Here is a 15681-nt window from a genome sequence, read left to right as displayed (position 1 = left end):
CTCCTTCCCTCTCATCCAGCCCGTCGAGCCCTGCCCTCAGTCAGCACGCGCCACTTCTCCAAGTCCAATCATAGTACGTCAAAAGTCGCTCTCCCTCCCCTCTTTTTTACCCGTTCAGCAAAGACGACGTGAAATAATTGCATGTATGTGCTTGTATGACGGGAAGAGCCAGACTGCGTTAACTGCAACCAGCACTCAAAGGTGAGTTTTCCTTTTCCAGTGTTGCTTATCTATGCGCAGATGTGCGTTCAGTTGCAGGCAGACCCATCACCAGACTGCAGTCTTTATGGGGGGGTCGCACAAGAAATGCATGGGGGGGGTGGCGATTGTTATTACCCTATAAACAACTGCATGCACGAGTAATGCGGGGCTTGAATGCACCAATGCAAACACACGCGCTTCTAATCTGCTTTGCGACATGGTGGGGTGTTACACATTAGGTACCATTCATTCAATTAAAAAAAAAAAGCCATCGTTTCTTTATATTTTCAGTGTCTGAGTAATAACTCAACACTAACATGTCTTAACCCAAAAATAGAAATAATGATTGCCTGCTACTTATTCACTGATTCAGGTAAATGAGCTGTCATTACACCAGTTGGTGTGTTGGCTAAACACCACTTGAGACCAACTCAGAATGATTCGTAATAAAATACACAGGACAAGTGTTAGACTTTCCTTGCTCTTCTCCAGGTTTCATCATTCAATTCACTTCTGTCCTCATACAACATCGGTACAGTAGTGGTTGCTATGGATGTGTTTCTGCTTCTGTCTTTCATTATGAACTATTTGCACACAACATACATAGATGAAGGGATACTTTCACTTAACATTATTAAACAATGCATGGTTAAGATAGCGACATTTTAGCACCAATTCCGCTTTGTGCTCTTTTTATCACAATGGATTAACGATCACTGCGCAGTAAAATCTTTGGTTGAACTCCTTCACCACGACAGACACATTAGGACAGATAGGGAAGCTGCTTGTTTGCAGGTGCTGCATCAATTGCTCTGCATGTCAATCTCCGGTATCCATTCAGTCCTTACTTGTGAATAAAATCCCAAGAATTTTGAACTCATGATAGTATTTTACCCCAGACCTGGGGAGAGCACTCCACCCTTTGCCGACTGAACACCACAATCTCAGATTAGAGGTGCTGATTCTCATCCCACTCATGGCTTCACACTCGGCTGTGAATCACTCAAGTCACAGTTGAAGTTTGCAGCTCGATGATGCCCAAGAACCACATCATCTGCAAAAAGCAGAGATGTAATACTGAAAGTCATCAAATTAGAACGCCTCAGCGGTGGCCTTGGCTGAGTAGAAATTATGTCTGTAAAGATTATGAAAAAAAAATCTGTGACGCTCTAGGGCGGCCTTGGTGGACTACAAACCTCACTGAAAATGAATCCAAGAATCCAATGTGTGCCAAATTGGCATTGGTCATACGGGGACCGAATAGCCCGTATTACCTTCGAAACCTTCAGCCACTTGATATTATCTGCAGCTTCTTTGTTACATTGCTGCATTTTAGGATGGATTTTCAGTTCCACTGACAACAAAGTAATTAATCTTCACTCAGCATGACAGTTTGACATACAGCATGAAATCCACTCACATCATTCCATTATAGATAATCTAAGAATTAAAGCTACTCTGTAACATGTGCACACTAACACACATTCTCTCTCTTGCCAACCGGTGGGATTCTTGCGTTCAAATTGTCTTTTCGTCACTATGGCCACCATTTTCACATTTCTGCAAGACTTGCTGAATGGGTAATGGGACAATGATGCACAAAACACAAGAGTCACAATAGGAAACAGTATTCCTTCCCTCACAAACACACATGCTTGCACACAGCCCTCTTTTTTGAGACTATGTCACAATATTTCTCATTAATCCATTAAGAGCACGTATAAAGCAGGCCATTGAATGAACACATCTTGTAAACAGAGGATTTTTCATGAAAGGCAAGAGATTAGGGTCAAACTTTCGTATGTAATCTTGTGGTACAATTTCGTGCTTTGACCTTTAGTCAAGCAGCTTGTCTGTCTTAAACAAGCTGCGTATTTAGCATTTCTACTCTGGTTGATAAAGTGGCTGTAATGCAGTTCGCTTGTAGCTTTGTAATTGCTACAATAAGAACATAATTTATCACATTTACTTTGTATACAAATCGCTTCAAGCCCTGTTCAAATGCCAATTTCTTTTATACAGGACAAAAAAAATCCAGTAAATAATTTCAAAACTGTTTACGCCATTTATGTTATCTTAAACCTGCACAACTCAATTGAATATATTTTTAAAAACCTTTTTGAGAGGAGGCAAGGATAAACAACTGAAAGTATTTGGTTAGACAAATGTGCACACACTCTTATAACTCATATGTGGCTATGTTTTGAAATAAACATAAAATCCAGTGACTACTCACATTCAAACTCAGCTTAATTGGGTCAGCAGTACCTGCCACCATTTAATATATATTTGGAAGTTTTATAATTGAAGCCAGGCGGCTCGGTGGCACACTGGGTAGCACGTCCGCCTCACAGTTAGTAGGAGGGTGCGGGTTTGATTCCACCTCCGGCCCTCCCTGTGTGGAGTTTGCATGTTCTCCCCGGGCCCGCGTGGGTTTTCTCCGGGCACTCCGGTTTCCTCCCACATCCCAAAAACATGCTTGGTAGGCCGATTGAGCACTCCAAATTGTCCCTAGGTGTGAGTGCTAGTGCGGATGGTTGTTTGTCTCTGTGTGCCCTGCGATTGGCTGGCAACCGGTTCAGGGTATCCCCCGCCTACTGCCCGTTGACGGCTGGGATAGGCTCCAGCACGCCCGCGACCCCCGTGGGGACTAAGCGGTTCAGAAGATGGATGGATGGATGGATAGATGGATGGATGGATGGATGATAATTGAAGCCAGTTTTGTGCTTTTGAACTGTTCATAATTCCACCTTGTCTTTGGCCCCAGTTTCTGCTAAATAAAAACAGCCTCAAGGAAAGATGTTTCCACCACCATGGTTAAACTGTAGGTATGGTGTTCACACATCTCAGCCAAAGACCAAACCCATCATATTTGCAGCCAGGGTATTTGTTGTAGAAAATAAATTGAAAATAAACACAGTTTTTATAACAAAGGAATTTTACAGCAATTGTTTCAACCTTCTCGCACTCTCTCTTATATTTGCCAACATGATCAGGCAGTCCACACGCCTGAGTTTTCAATTATATTAGCTAACTTGATCTCTTTCATGTCTTTTTTTTAGCTGTAGCTTTGTTTTGTCACTACTTTCATGTCTTTATTACAGCGTATTCTTTTGAAGCAATGATGCGCTTTATTCCTCATGAGGATGCGCGGTGGAAGCAACTGTGAAATATCAAGTAGATTATTTGCTCTTGGTTTTGGTGGTTGACTGTTTATGTGGTGTGTGTTAATTTTCATGTATTTTCTAGGATTGGTCTGCATCTACTCTTGAGCTGAGCGTCTACACAACCAGATCAAGATGAAACAAAAAGAAGATCTGAACCCTTTACTACTCTTTGTCTTCCACCTCACGGTGTCGATATACTCCTTCTTCATGTTCATTCCCTACTATGTTTTTACGTTGGTCTCAAGACCTAAAGAGGTTCAATACGGATCTGAGGAGGAACGTTCAAATAGAGTTAAAGCTCATTCGGTGCTGGGACGACATGAAGGACCTTACCGAGCAGTGAAAGCTACCAAGGGACTGGTGAAATCGGTTTACCCGGGACTCGACACCTTGCCCAAGATGTTTGAATTTGCAGCCATGAGATTCTCCCACAGAGATTGTCTCGGTACAAGAGAGGTGATCAGTGAGGAAAATGAGGAGCAGAGCAACGGGAAGCAATTCAAGAAGGTAAACATTGCTGTCGTTGTATAGTACAGTTTCAAAGTGATGCAATAAACAAAATTTAGCAGTAGCTTATTTGAGATTATGAACATGTAACGTGAAAGACTGTTTACTAAGTTAGAAAATATTGATTTTTTATTATTATTTTATTCTATAAATGCACACTATCTCCAAACTTTTTGGATCAGTTACTCGGATGGCCACTTATCATTTTGAGTAAAAATGCCCTGCTTTAAGATTCATTTTCAGTAAAAATGACCTGCTTTAAGAATACAACTTATTACAGAAATAGTAAGCAGCCTGCACTTGGTCTCCATGTGGTTAAGCACTTGTAATATATGTAATATATATAAAACAGGTGCACATAATGTAGAGCACATATAATGTACAAACAATAAAAACAAAATGAAAAATAATATATATGTTTAAAATACAAATACAGTGCATCTTTGCAGAATTAAAATCACTCCAGACACATCTGTTAATGTTAAAAAAAATAGGGAAAGTAATTTAATTGTTCCAAGCACCTAATAGCTGCCTTAGTTACATTGCAACTGTTTGTTTGCTGTCATCTGTTCAAAGCGCGTCTTAAATATGTGTTGCTTTAAGTTAACACAGGTTTTACTGTCCTTAATGTGCACTACGCCTAATCAACCTCTAGAGGCCACTGTTGGCTCAACAACGTGTTATATGTCAGTGTTTGGATTTCACAAGGATAAAGTGGTTCAGAAAATGGATGAATGAAAGGATAAGTGAAGCCTGAAAAATCAAGCATAGCTAAATTGTCGTTGCGAGTTTTGTGGTGTCTGATAAAGTTAAATAGATGATGTCTTGCTCCTGTAGGTGGTTCTTGGGAAGTACCACTGGCTGTCTTATAAGGAGACCCTCGCTGCAGCAACCCAGTTTGGCTGTGGCCTGGCAGCACTGGGGCAGAAACCCAAACACAACATTGCCATATTCTGTGAGACACGGGCTGAATGGATGCTTGCCGCCTTGGCCTGCTTCATGCAGAATTTCACACGTAAGTTGTGTGAATTGTACCATGCAAAAGGGCACCAGTCACTTTGGATAACTGGTTATGCGACTTTTGAAGCATACTGCTTTTGTCTGTGAACATAAAAACAGGAAAACTGTTGCCCCTTATTAAATTTTAAATTAGGTCAGTATTTATGGTGCATTCTATTTCAAGCTCTAAATTTATCGTCGGCTCTCAAAATGGAGTTATAAATACTTAGAATTGTAAACCTACCCTTATAATAAAAATGCATTTTGATAGTAAAGAATATGACATAGACTTACATAAATGCAGTTCTGTACTTTGATATTGGGTTCTCACCCTGTGCTTTCTAAAGGATTTTCCCTCTTAGCATGTTCCACGTTGTATGAAATACATTTTAACTCTTGTAGAATTTAAGTAGGAAAAATAATGATTTTTTTTCTTCTGGGAAAAAAATCATTGATTTATGAATGCATTTTATGAAAATATGCATCTAATGTAATATGCTAAATCAGTTCATAATGAGGATTCACCCGCCTGACTATGGTGCAGGGGCTGGTTCAGTTCCCATGTGTTTCATAGCACTTGCAATCTTAAAATAGTATTTGTTATAAAGATTCCCCTTTAAACTCTCAAGGGAAAATGTTAACGTGTGTGTGTGTGTGTGGGTGTGGGTTGGGGGTTGCTTGTGTGTTCATATTGTGATTCTCTGCGTGCAAAAAAATGATAAGACAGAATAAGGTCAATTTGTCCCTTCTGTTCCAACTTCCATTATATAAGTAAGCAGTGTTCCCCAGTTGGTCACTATAAATCTTTCTTTTTTTGTGATGGAAAGTTGGAAACCTGATGATTTATTTCATACACTGATGTCACTTGCACTTAAGCAATGATCAGATAGAACATACCATTGTGTGATGATACCATCGGTTCTATGTTCAACATGCAGATTAACGTTTGATGAAATGTGTGAATTGGTGAATGTTTCAACCTAATCTCCAGAAGAAAATTCTCAGCACCCTGCATATCTTTACTCTTTTGTGTTGGAAATAGTTTTTATTTATTGGAAGTATTCCCATCTGCACTTTAGACTCATTAATATTTTTTAATTCTCTTTGAAGGAGCCTTCATTTTTTTTCTGTGCTCTTTAGTTTATGGTCCATTAAACTGTCACACTGAAAATATGCCGCAAGCACAAGCCAGAAAGCATCTTTAGAGAGGTTCTTTCTCACTTACACACACAAACTACCCCAGTGGAAAGTGAACATGTCGAGAGGAGTTAAAGGTTGGAGAGGGGGCGAGGGAGGAAGAACCGGCAGGGAGGAAAGAGAGGCAAACAAGTGAAGGCTAATGGCGTCATGGTCAGTGTGAGTGAGTCTACGTGAGCATCTGATGTTGACAGAGCCATCAAGGAGTCAGCCAAAGGCCCCCAGTGAACTCACACTGTGTGACTGTGTGTTCGCGTGCGTGTGTGCTCTCGTCACGATGGAGTGGATTTTTGTGATGGAAAAGAAATGTGCTTGTACTGTGTTATCTTTGTGAAGCAGGATCATTAGATTAAGTAGCATTATTTACTGGTAATACTGCATTAAGTATAGCATGCACTATTTTATTCAAGTCTAAAAGGTCGATGAAATGCTGACTTTTAAGTTGCAGCGAATTGAAGATAACCTTACGGTGAAAACAACTTCCATTGCTTTAACAAAAAAAGTCACACATGCAGCTTTGAATCTCAATCTCACGGCTGGAGGTGTCATGGCCTAATACACAATGTCACACAGCAGGAAGTATAACTGTTGCTCCATGACGCAAGACTGCAATGTCACCAAGCCCCGTCGTCTCAGTGTCAGCTTCGGGGCAGGCTGTCGTCTTGCGATAATCTGTTGTCCCTGTATGCTTATATACAAAATAGCTGGCCGATATGAGTTACTCAAGCTTTGTGTTCTAATGTGTTGCATATATGTACATGTATATTTTTATACTGCATAATATATTAAAGAAATATCAATATCTCAATATTATTCCCTGCAATATGCATATTATTGAAGACACAAATTTCATATGGAATTGTATGCTTGTGTTTGAATTTTACCAGTCAGATGTAAACTTAAATGTACACCATCCAATAGTTGAACACTTGACCAGTCAGATGCAAACTTAAATGTACACCATCCAATAGTTGAAAACTTTAGTAATTACAATTCATTAGCTGAGAATATATTGAGATGTTTATTTTTCCTCATGAAAAAAATGTTTTCATTAGACAATAATAATGTATCTCTTTAGGAGATTGTTAAATATTGCAATTATATCGATATCGCTGGATTCGAAAACATATTGCATATCACAAATTTTTTCAATGTTGTGCAGCCCAAAGAGAGAGTTGTGTGCATGAAGTTATCAGTAACTTTTGAAATTCGACATAAGGAAGCTGTTAAGTTACACTACAACACAATATGACACAGTATTTGATTCTAAACCATTCAATCTGCTTATTATTGAAATATCTAAAAAGAGGGGAGCAAGAGCAATGCTGCAGGAGGTTGACTACAAATGTTCTTATATGCCACGTTTTTTTATTATGATTATTATTTTTTTTTTTTTCTGCAGTGGCTACTTTCTATTCAACACTGGGAGGTCCAGCCATTGCTCACGGACTGAATGAGACAGAAATCACGCACATCATCACCAGCAGAGAGCTCCTGGAGACCAGACTCAAGGTTAGAAAACATCAACGTCACTCTGGCAATGAATTAGTGATACAGGACACAAGCAAAATCCCTCCACAAAAGATAATTGTTACTTTACAGCTCTAACATAATGATTTCCCCCATTTATCTGGATATTTACAAGAACATCCCATGCATAACTCGCCGAACTCGAATCACACTACAATATCCATGTGTGACAGGCTATTCTAATTAAAGTTCCAAAGCTGCGGTGTATCATAGTAGTGGACAACACTCCGACCCCATCGGCAGGCTATCGCAGTGGCATTAGCGTCCACACGATGGCCGATGTGCTGAAGCTGGGCGACAAAGCAAAAACTGGTAAGTAGTAAAGTTGACCATTTTGTCTGTGGTGCAATAATTTCAACGGCAGCCCAAAAACGGATACATGGGAAATGGCAGAATTGCAATAAAGTGTCAGTAAGTGACTTAAGAGCATGTGTGCGGTGCGAGCTGATGACAACAGTCACGTTTTCCTCCACTAAATGATAATCCCACACAAAGCGTAACCCTAATGATCTGGGACATGTCATTCTCATAACCCAAATCGTCATGGTGTCAGTTCCCCCATTAATGTCTTAAATTAAATCACTGGCATCTTTCCTGAACTTCTATCTCCAGTTATTTGTTGAAAGTAATTGCAGTCTTACGTACGTATAATTATTGGCCCTTTTGTTAATTTTGCTGTTGCTGAGTCGACTTTTCTCAGTGTTAGCTATCAAAGCACTAATACGGATTGCATGTATTTCTAAATTATCATATTTTCCGCACTATAAGGTGCACCTAAAAACTTCAAATTTTCTCAAAAGCTGACAGTGCGCCTTATAATCAGGTGCGCCTTATATATGGACCAATATTGAGCCACTACAGCAGGTGTGTCCAAAGTCCGGCCCGTGGGCCAAATGTGTATATCTTATATATGGACAAAGTTTTAAAATGGGCCATTCATTGAAGGTGTGCCTTATAATCCGGTGCGCCTTATAGTGCGGAAAATACGGTACTCACATACACACACTTAACTGATACTTTCAAAGCATACAAAATCAATATGGTTGGTCATGTGAATTAGGAAGTGTACACATCTGTGTGAGATTAAGAGCGATATAGATGGCTAAGGGGAAAAAAAAGATCCTCTCTGCCTTCTTTTTTCGTAGGCATTCCAATGGTTTTGCACTCTTATTCGTATGTAGTATATAGAATAGGGGGGGTTGGGATCAGAAAATGTGGATGGAGCACAGGATGGGAGGGCAGCTTTGTTTACACAGTCTGCAAGCGGTCACTTCACATGACATCAATTTTAGAGCACTAACGCCTACATGTCATGTGAGGAAAAAGAGAGGACCTTGCGGTCTTTCATCAAGTTTTTTTTATGGCCAGCTGTGCTTATGTATTATTTTGGTTTGTATATCAAACTGCCATCTAATTAGAGGCATTCAATCGGAGGAATTTAGGGCTTTTCCATATCCCAGAGTGACACATCTTCTAGCACATCTGAGTCATCCATGCCTTTGGCGAAAGTGCACGTCATCATTACTTTTTTATTGATTGTGTAATTGATCCGGCATGTTTGACAACAGTAAAATGGGTAATGTTATTTCCAGAGTTGTCCAATCCAGTTCCGGAAAGTAGAAACTCTGCCATGTTTGGTTTTAGCCACTGGTGATTCTAATTTCCTATTTCAACTGACTAGTAGGATCTGACCAAGATGTTGATTTTTTGAAACTGTTCGCACAATGTTACAGTGAAAATACATCTCAAGATGAGATTTATTGGAGACTGACTTGGTATTACCATATCCAAAGAACGAAGAATCTCTTCATGATGTTCTGCATGCATGGAGTGTAAAGTCTAACTACTTATTATTTTCTGTGACTCAACTTTTCCAACGTTCCTTTGAATATATAGTGTTTTGTTTTCATTACAGCAAATTGTGGGCAAAATCAGCCTACAGCTTCTGACATTGCAGTCATCATGTACACAAGTGGATCCACAGGTATTCCCAAAGGTGCCATGATCTCCCATAGCAACATTATGGCTGCCACCACTGGATTGGCTGAGCGGATACCTAACCTGGGGTGTGCAGTTTTTATCGTCTCTTATGTTTGGGTTCAGTACTGTCTTACACCTAACCTGAGGTGCACAGTTTTTATCGACTCTTATGTTTGGATGCAATACTATCTTAGTGCCATTGGCCATGAGTATCATTTAAGACAATTGTTCCAATTATTCCACAGGCCTATATAACTATAAACTATATATAAAATAACTATAACATAAATAACAAGTTTATCGAACAGTCCGTGTTACTCCAAATCATTAAATCCATCGAAATTTTCATCCTCTGTGTCAAGTCGCAATCCCGGCCAAACTATGAAAAAAACTGCGACTTATTGTCCGGAAAATACGGTAATTGAATAACTTGAGCTAAATATTCTGGTTACAGCGAGAGAGACACTTATATTGGCTACCTTCCCCTGGCTCACGTACTGGAGCTGAGTGCCGAGCTCGTGTGTATTACTCACGGTTGTAGGATTGGCTATTCTTCACCTCAGACTCTGTCTGACCAGGTATGGTCACTTGTCACAACACTTTGTCACTTGTGAAACTGCAAATGTCTCCTCTAATCTTATACTCACAGTCAACTAAGATCAAGAAAGGCACCAAAGGGGATATCACCATCCTGAAGCCCACTATAATGGCAGCTGTCCCTGTAAGTGCGCATCATCTTGTTGGATGTCATGTAAAGAAGAAATATTGCCACATTCTCAATCTGTGTGTAGTGTAGTAGAGCTTTTGCCAGCTGGGGTAGGCTCCAGCTCTTGCATAACCCCAAACAGTAATAACCGTTAAGGAAAAGGATTTGAGGATGGATGGGGAATATCAATAGCGTTTCTACACACAGGCAAGTTCCAGGCGACATGCTTTTCCCCACTGTATTCTTTCTGCCTCAGCACACTCATATACACAACAAAACCTCCCCCCCCCCCCCATCTCCCAGTGGTCGCAGAGCAAAGGGCAGAGGCCCTCAGTCTCTGGAACCATTCACAGCTGTGAAGAGAACGTGAGAAAGCCCCGTGTGGTCATCCCCACGAAATGCACATTCGCTCACATGCATCATCACAGAGACTCATAGAAAATTGTTTGCCGTGATATGACAGCGGGCTTGTGCACACTTCCTCTCCCACTGCCATTGCTTTGCACGCAAACATGACATACTAACCCTGGGATGGGCAACTTAATGGGGGCTCAATTCTTTAGCACATAGGGCCACACCTTTTCTAATGTGATGAATGACAAAAATGCAATTTTAAATATGGATAAAATAGTCATTTTTGAAGAAAACAATCAGGCTTCAACAACATAGGGCTTGAACATTAAAAAAAACATACAATTGTTTTTTTTTCCTAGTGCAAATTCATTAAATTTATAACTTAGGAAGGTTAGCTCAAAATGCTGAACATCAAACCAACTTTTATTGCAAAGACTTATTTTGTGCACCAACTCACTCATGTTTTTATTTAACTCAGGTGATGTGTCATTCCAAATCTGCAAAAAAAATCAGTCCTTTGCACATTCTAGTATTATTGTGCTCTATAAGACCCAGTGCTACTAAGTTGTGACTGCCATCTAGGGTTGGGTGCTGATTTTACAATTTAAAATTATACAGTGTAGACCCCCCCCCCCACACACACACACACACACACACACACACACACACACACACACACACACACACAATATAAATCCATGTATAATTGAGACCCATTGAAAATCACTGGAATTTTTGGGTTGACAAAAATTCTTAAATTACACTGAATAACCTTCAATATTCAAAAAAAAAAGCAAATAAACGAATTTACAACTGTCAAACCGTGAGTATGCAACGGTCCACTGTAGTTCAGATAATTGGTTTGTAAATTTCCATCCAAAGTTTTTGTCCCTAATAATGTTTTGTTTTTTTTGCTTTGTTTTTACCACTATTTGCCCATCCCTGTAATAGCCAGCTGTATTTTTTGTTGTTGTTGTAATGTTCTTTTCTGTCTTGTTCTCACACTAACTCATGGTCATAAGCACTCATCACATCACTACTGTCCTTGTCTAAACTCCATCCCTACACCACTTGATGACAGGAGATCATGGATCGCATTTATAAAAATGTGATGGCCAAGGTTGAGGAGATGAACTTTGTCCAGCAAACACTCTTCACTCTTGCCTACTACTACAAATTGGATCAGCTCAGCAAAGGTTACAACACACCCCTGTGTGACACGTACGTATGAGTTTCTTCTGAAGCACGTCTTACTAATAATGCTTAACAAATTTTTGGATATATTTTTTTGATCAAATACTATGAGAGCCATGTCAATAATTCAGCCTCCACAAATATAGTAAGGCTCACATTGACCACTGTGGTTGTTCGCAGTGATTTTAGAACTGCGCTGCCTTATAAGAAGCATCACAATCCATTTCAGTGTCAAAGCTACATACTAAGAAACATTTTTAAATCAATGTTAACAGTTATCTCTATTTGCCTATCCAGATTGGTCTTCAGAAAAGTGCGTGCACTTCTCGGACGACGTGTACGAGTGTTATTTTCAGGTGGAGCCCCTCTGTCCGCTGCCACCCAACGTTTCATGAATGTGTGTTTCTGCTGCTCTGTGGGTCAGGGATACGGTCTGACAGAGACTTGTGGAGCTGGGACCGTTAGCGAGGGTAAGTAAAATAATCTCAAGTCAACCATTCATGCAAAATGAAAATATAACAATTGACGATAAATATTTCTCGGTTTAGAGGACACGATTACAAAATACATGACTAATGAAACATTTGAAATTTTCCCAGATGACACTGCAGTGACACATATTACTTAAGTCTATCAATTAGTTTTGACTCACAACTTTTTGGAATGTCTTTCTTACCAACTTAGTTTGGAAATTAACCACAGCCTGCAGCCCACTGGTTTGGACATTCCTCTGGGCTGGGGCTGCCATAAGGTCAGAGGGTCATCACATTGTGGTATTGAAACTTGTTGCTCGTGCGAGTGCACTTCCTTTTTGTGTCTACATGTGTGTATCTTATCTTTTTCAGTTTGGGATTACAGCTCTGGGCGAGTGGGAGGGCCACTTGTGTGCTGTGAGATCAAACTCAAAGACTGGGTAGAGGGTGAGTGAGGCTATTCGGGTCAGAAAATGCCAACCCCGGCCCCGCCAAAATGCACGTACACAGTGTCGCTGTCCTTTATTTCAATCTCACACGCAAATAGTGGTCAAAAGTTACCAAACTGTCTCCATAGCAATAAAGTGGAAGCTCCCAAAGTCAAATGCTCTGTGGGTCAAACAACCACAACAAAAATTCCTTTAGAGTTGCACAAAAACTTTACTACATTTGAACAGACTGATCAAAAAGACTTTCATCTCATTTTGTGCCATTAGACTATCCTTGATTACTTTTATTTTTTTTGTACAGGATCTCTGTACAACTTGCTAGAGCCATGTTGCACCCTACCTAAAGTGTGGGCCTCAAGGATAAATTGAATTCTTAAAAATTAAAAAAAAATAAAAATTCCTGAAGCATATTTTTTTAATTACTGTGGAAATTGAACACATTTTATACAAGGTATCATCTCGCTAAATTTTGATACCGGGACATTGAACACATTTTATACCAAGGTATCATCTTGCTAAATATTGATATAAAAATTTAAATAAAGCCAAGTCTATGGCTCACTTGCTTTAGGAGCAGGATTTTGCATTTGTTGTCAGTATTTATGTATTTCATTCGCAAAGACAGTCATGAATTTTTACATTGTGATCTCAGGGGGCTACCTACACAATGACAAGCCATACCCACGAGGAGAGATTATAATTGGTGGACCCAACGTAACAATGGGATACTTTAAGAATCGGGGGGAACAAAGTGACTTCTTTGTGGATGAGAATGGCCAGCGATGGTTCTGCACTGGAGACATTGGAGAGTTTCATGAAGACGGATGCCTCAAGATCATTGGTGAGCTAAAGGGAGGGTAAAAGAACTAGATATTTTTTAAGTTATTTAAGTGATCTGGATAATGGACGGATGGATGGAACCAACGTAACGTACTACAGATTTAGCGGACAGAAAATAGTGTACAGTACACACAATGCTCTTTTGCTTATTTATATCACAACAAAAATATATCAATCACCACTTGCTCTTTTTTGTCCATTTGTTCCTCTGCAGTAATAAATGCATCTAAACCACAGGTTCGAAAATTTGATAAGGATTAATAAAGTAATAATGAGTGTTTTGGACGTGTTGCTAAATGAAAATATACACGCCAATGAATGTTCCAAAACCGTTCTACCTGTCATTCCAGATCGTAAAAAAGATCTTGTGAAGCTGCAGGCGGGAGAATACGTCTCCCTGGGAAAAGTGGAAGCCATATTGAAGAATTGCTTTCTGGTTGACAACATCTGTGCCTATGCCAAAAGGTAAGCTGCAATGCAATGAATGAATTAAGGAATGTTTTTGACTTGTTCTCCTGCTGCAGTGATCAGACATACGCGATAGCCTTCATGGTCCCAAATCAGAAGCAGCTACAATCTCTGGCTGACCAATATGGCATCAACGGTTCATGGGAAGAGCTTTGTAACAACAAGGTGATAGAAGAGCTGGTGCTTAAGATCATCACAGAGGCCGCTCTAACAGGTAGGAAGACTCAAGACACAGAAAAGTTCATTTTTCTCCCGAGCTGTGTGCTGATGATATATCATTGTCTTCATTCAGCCCAACTCGAGCGCTTTGAGATTCCTCGCAAGATCTACCTGAGCCCAGAAATGTGGACTCCTGAGATGGGACTAGTGACTGATGCATTCAAGCTCAAGCGAAAGGAGCTGGAAAAACATTATTCGAACGAGATTGCAAGGATGTACAATGGAAAGTGACAGTCCATGCACAAAGCAGAAATCTGCAAAATTCCCTTATTAGGTGGGTTGTTTATAACTTTTATCCACCTCCTACTTGAATTTATAGCTGAACTAAAGCAGCATGATTGACTACTGTAGACATAGTTTCCAGAAAGTGCAAACGATTTGTATGCTTCTGCCTTATCCTCGATTGTCCACGTGTATGACCTTTGTGTCTAGTGTTTTATTGTTTCAGATGGGAGTTACGAAACAGACTGCTGTGTGTGTGCTAAGATGTTGTCTGTTGAACTCGCTTGAGTTTCTCAGCAAGATGTTTTCTGTTGCATTTGATTGCACACATTTTTTTGTCGCAGAATTGTTTGTTCATTTTTAATTTGTTTTAATCTCAAGGTTATAATTTTGTCCATCCTGCAGGTCAGGAGACGCTAGGTCTTTTGTCCTCTTGGCCTGAAAATTTATTTAATATGTTACAAATGGATTGTGGTATTTTTGTCAAGCATGATACGCATGTTGATTCCAAAAGCACAGAATAATTGCACATTTGAATGGAGTATTTTTAAGATGTTTTTCTAGCACGATGTTATGGATGTTTTATGAAGTGCACTGGTTTGCACCTAATGGCATTGATTATATTAATGGCGGAAACAGATGGACTGTTTAGTCTGCTCAACGATACGAAGTGTACCTTCCAATGTTCTGAACACACACTCCAGACTTCATTTATTTATGTATTTCCCAGTATTCTGTAAGCAGCGTCATTTTGATCAATGGTGCAAACATGAGCATGTCTAATTCCTAGCCAAGAAAGGCATTTGATGGCCAAAATTCTTTAAACACCAAGAATGAACACTTTAGCGAACATGATTTTCCAGTGAAATAACTCCAGTGCATCTAAGATATGAGGACAGTCTGAGAATTAAACTTAATCAGTACATGTAAGGACCACGATAAACTTTTATAACCTTTGGTAGGGTTTTCTTTCTTTGTAGGTGTTCTCCAAATAATATGTAATGACTTAAAATTAGTATTTTTATCACGATGTGCCATTGTAAATGGCGACGTCGCTTGCAAGAATAACCTGTATTTATTTTACAATTTCTTTTTTTCTTTGTAAAAATTGAAAAGAAATAAAAAGGAATCTGACTGTGGGCTTCAAATGTAATTTGAGAACCTAGTTGGTATAT

General features: G+C 39.6%; 1 protein-coding gene across 2 annotated transcripts; it reads left to right on the top strand.

Annotated features, from left to right (window-relative positions):
- Positions 1-28: 28 nt before the first annotated feature.
- acsl3a (acyl-CoA synthetase long chain family member 3a) lies at positions 29-15641 on the top strand. Of its 2 annotated transcripts, none has more exons than XM_049724737.2 (15): positions 29-201; positions 3451-3875; positions 4713-4890; positions 7474-7583; positions 7775-7913; positions 9517-9667; positions 10036-10159; positions 10231-10302; positions 11723-11862; positions 12133-12305; positions 12681-12755; positions 13410-13598; positions 13948-14062; positions 14122-14279; positions 14358-15641. In XM_049724737.2, exons 2-15 carry the CDS (start codon positions 3501-3503, stop codon positions 14513-14515), a joined length of 2157 nt encoding a protein of 718 aa, XP_049580694.1. In that variant the 5' UTR covers positions 29-201; positions 3451-3500; the 3' UTR covers positions 14516-15641. The 2 variants fall into 2 exon arrangements, with proteins under 2 accessions (XP_049580694.1, XP_049580695.1); XM_049724738.2 differs by lacking the exon at positions 29-201 and adding an exon at positions 3234-3378.
- The last annotated feature ends 40 nt before the right edge of the window (positions 15642-15681 follow it).

Source organism: Syngnathus scovelli, chromosome 7 (genome assembly GCF_024217435.2).
Source record: "Syngnathus scovelli strain Florida chromosome 7, RoL_Ssco_1.2, whole genome shotgun sequence".
Taxonomy (NCBI): Eukaryota; Metazoa; Chordata; class Actinopteri; order Syngnathiformes; family Syngnathidae; genus Syngnathus; species Syngnathus scovelli.
Note: the sequence above shows the minus strand (reverse complement) of the source record. Positions and strands in the feature narration are given on the sequence as shown.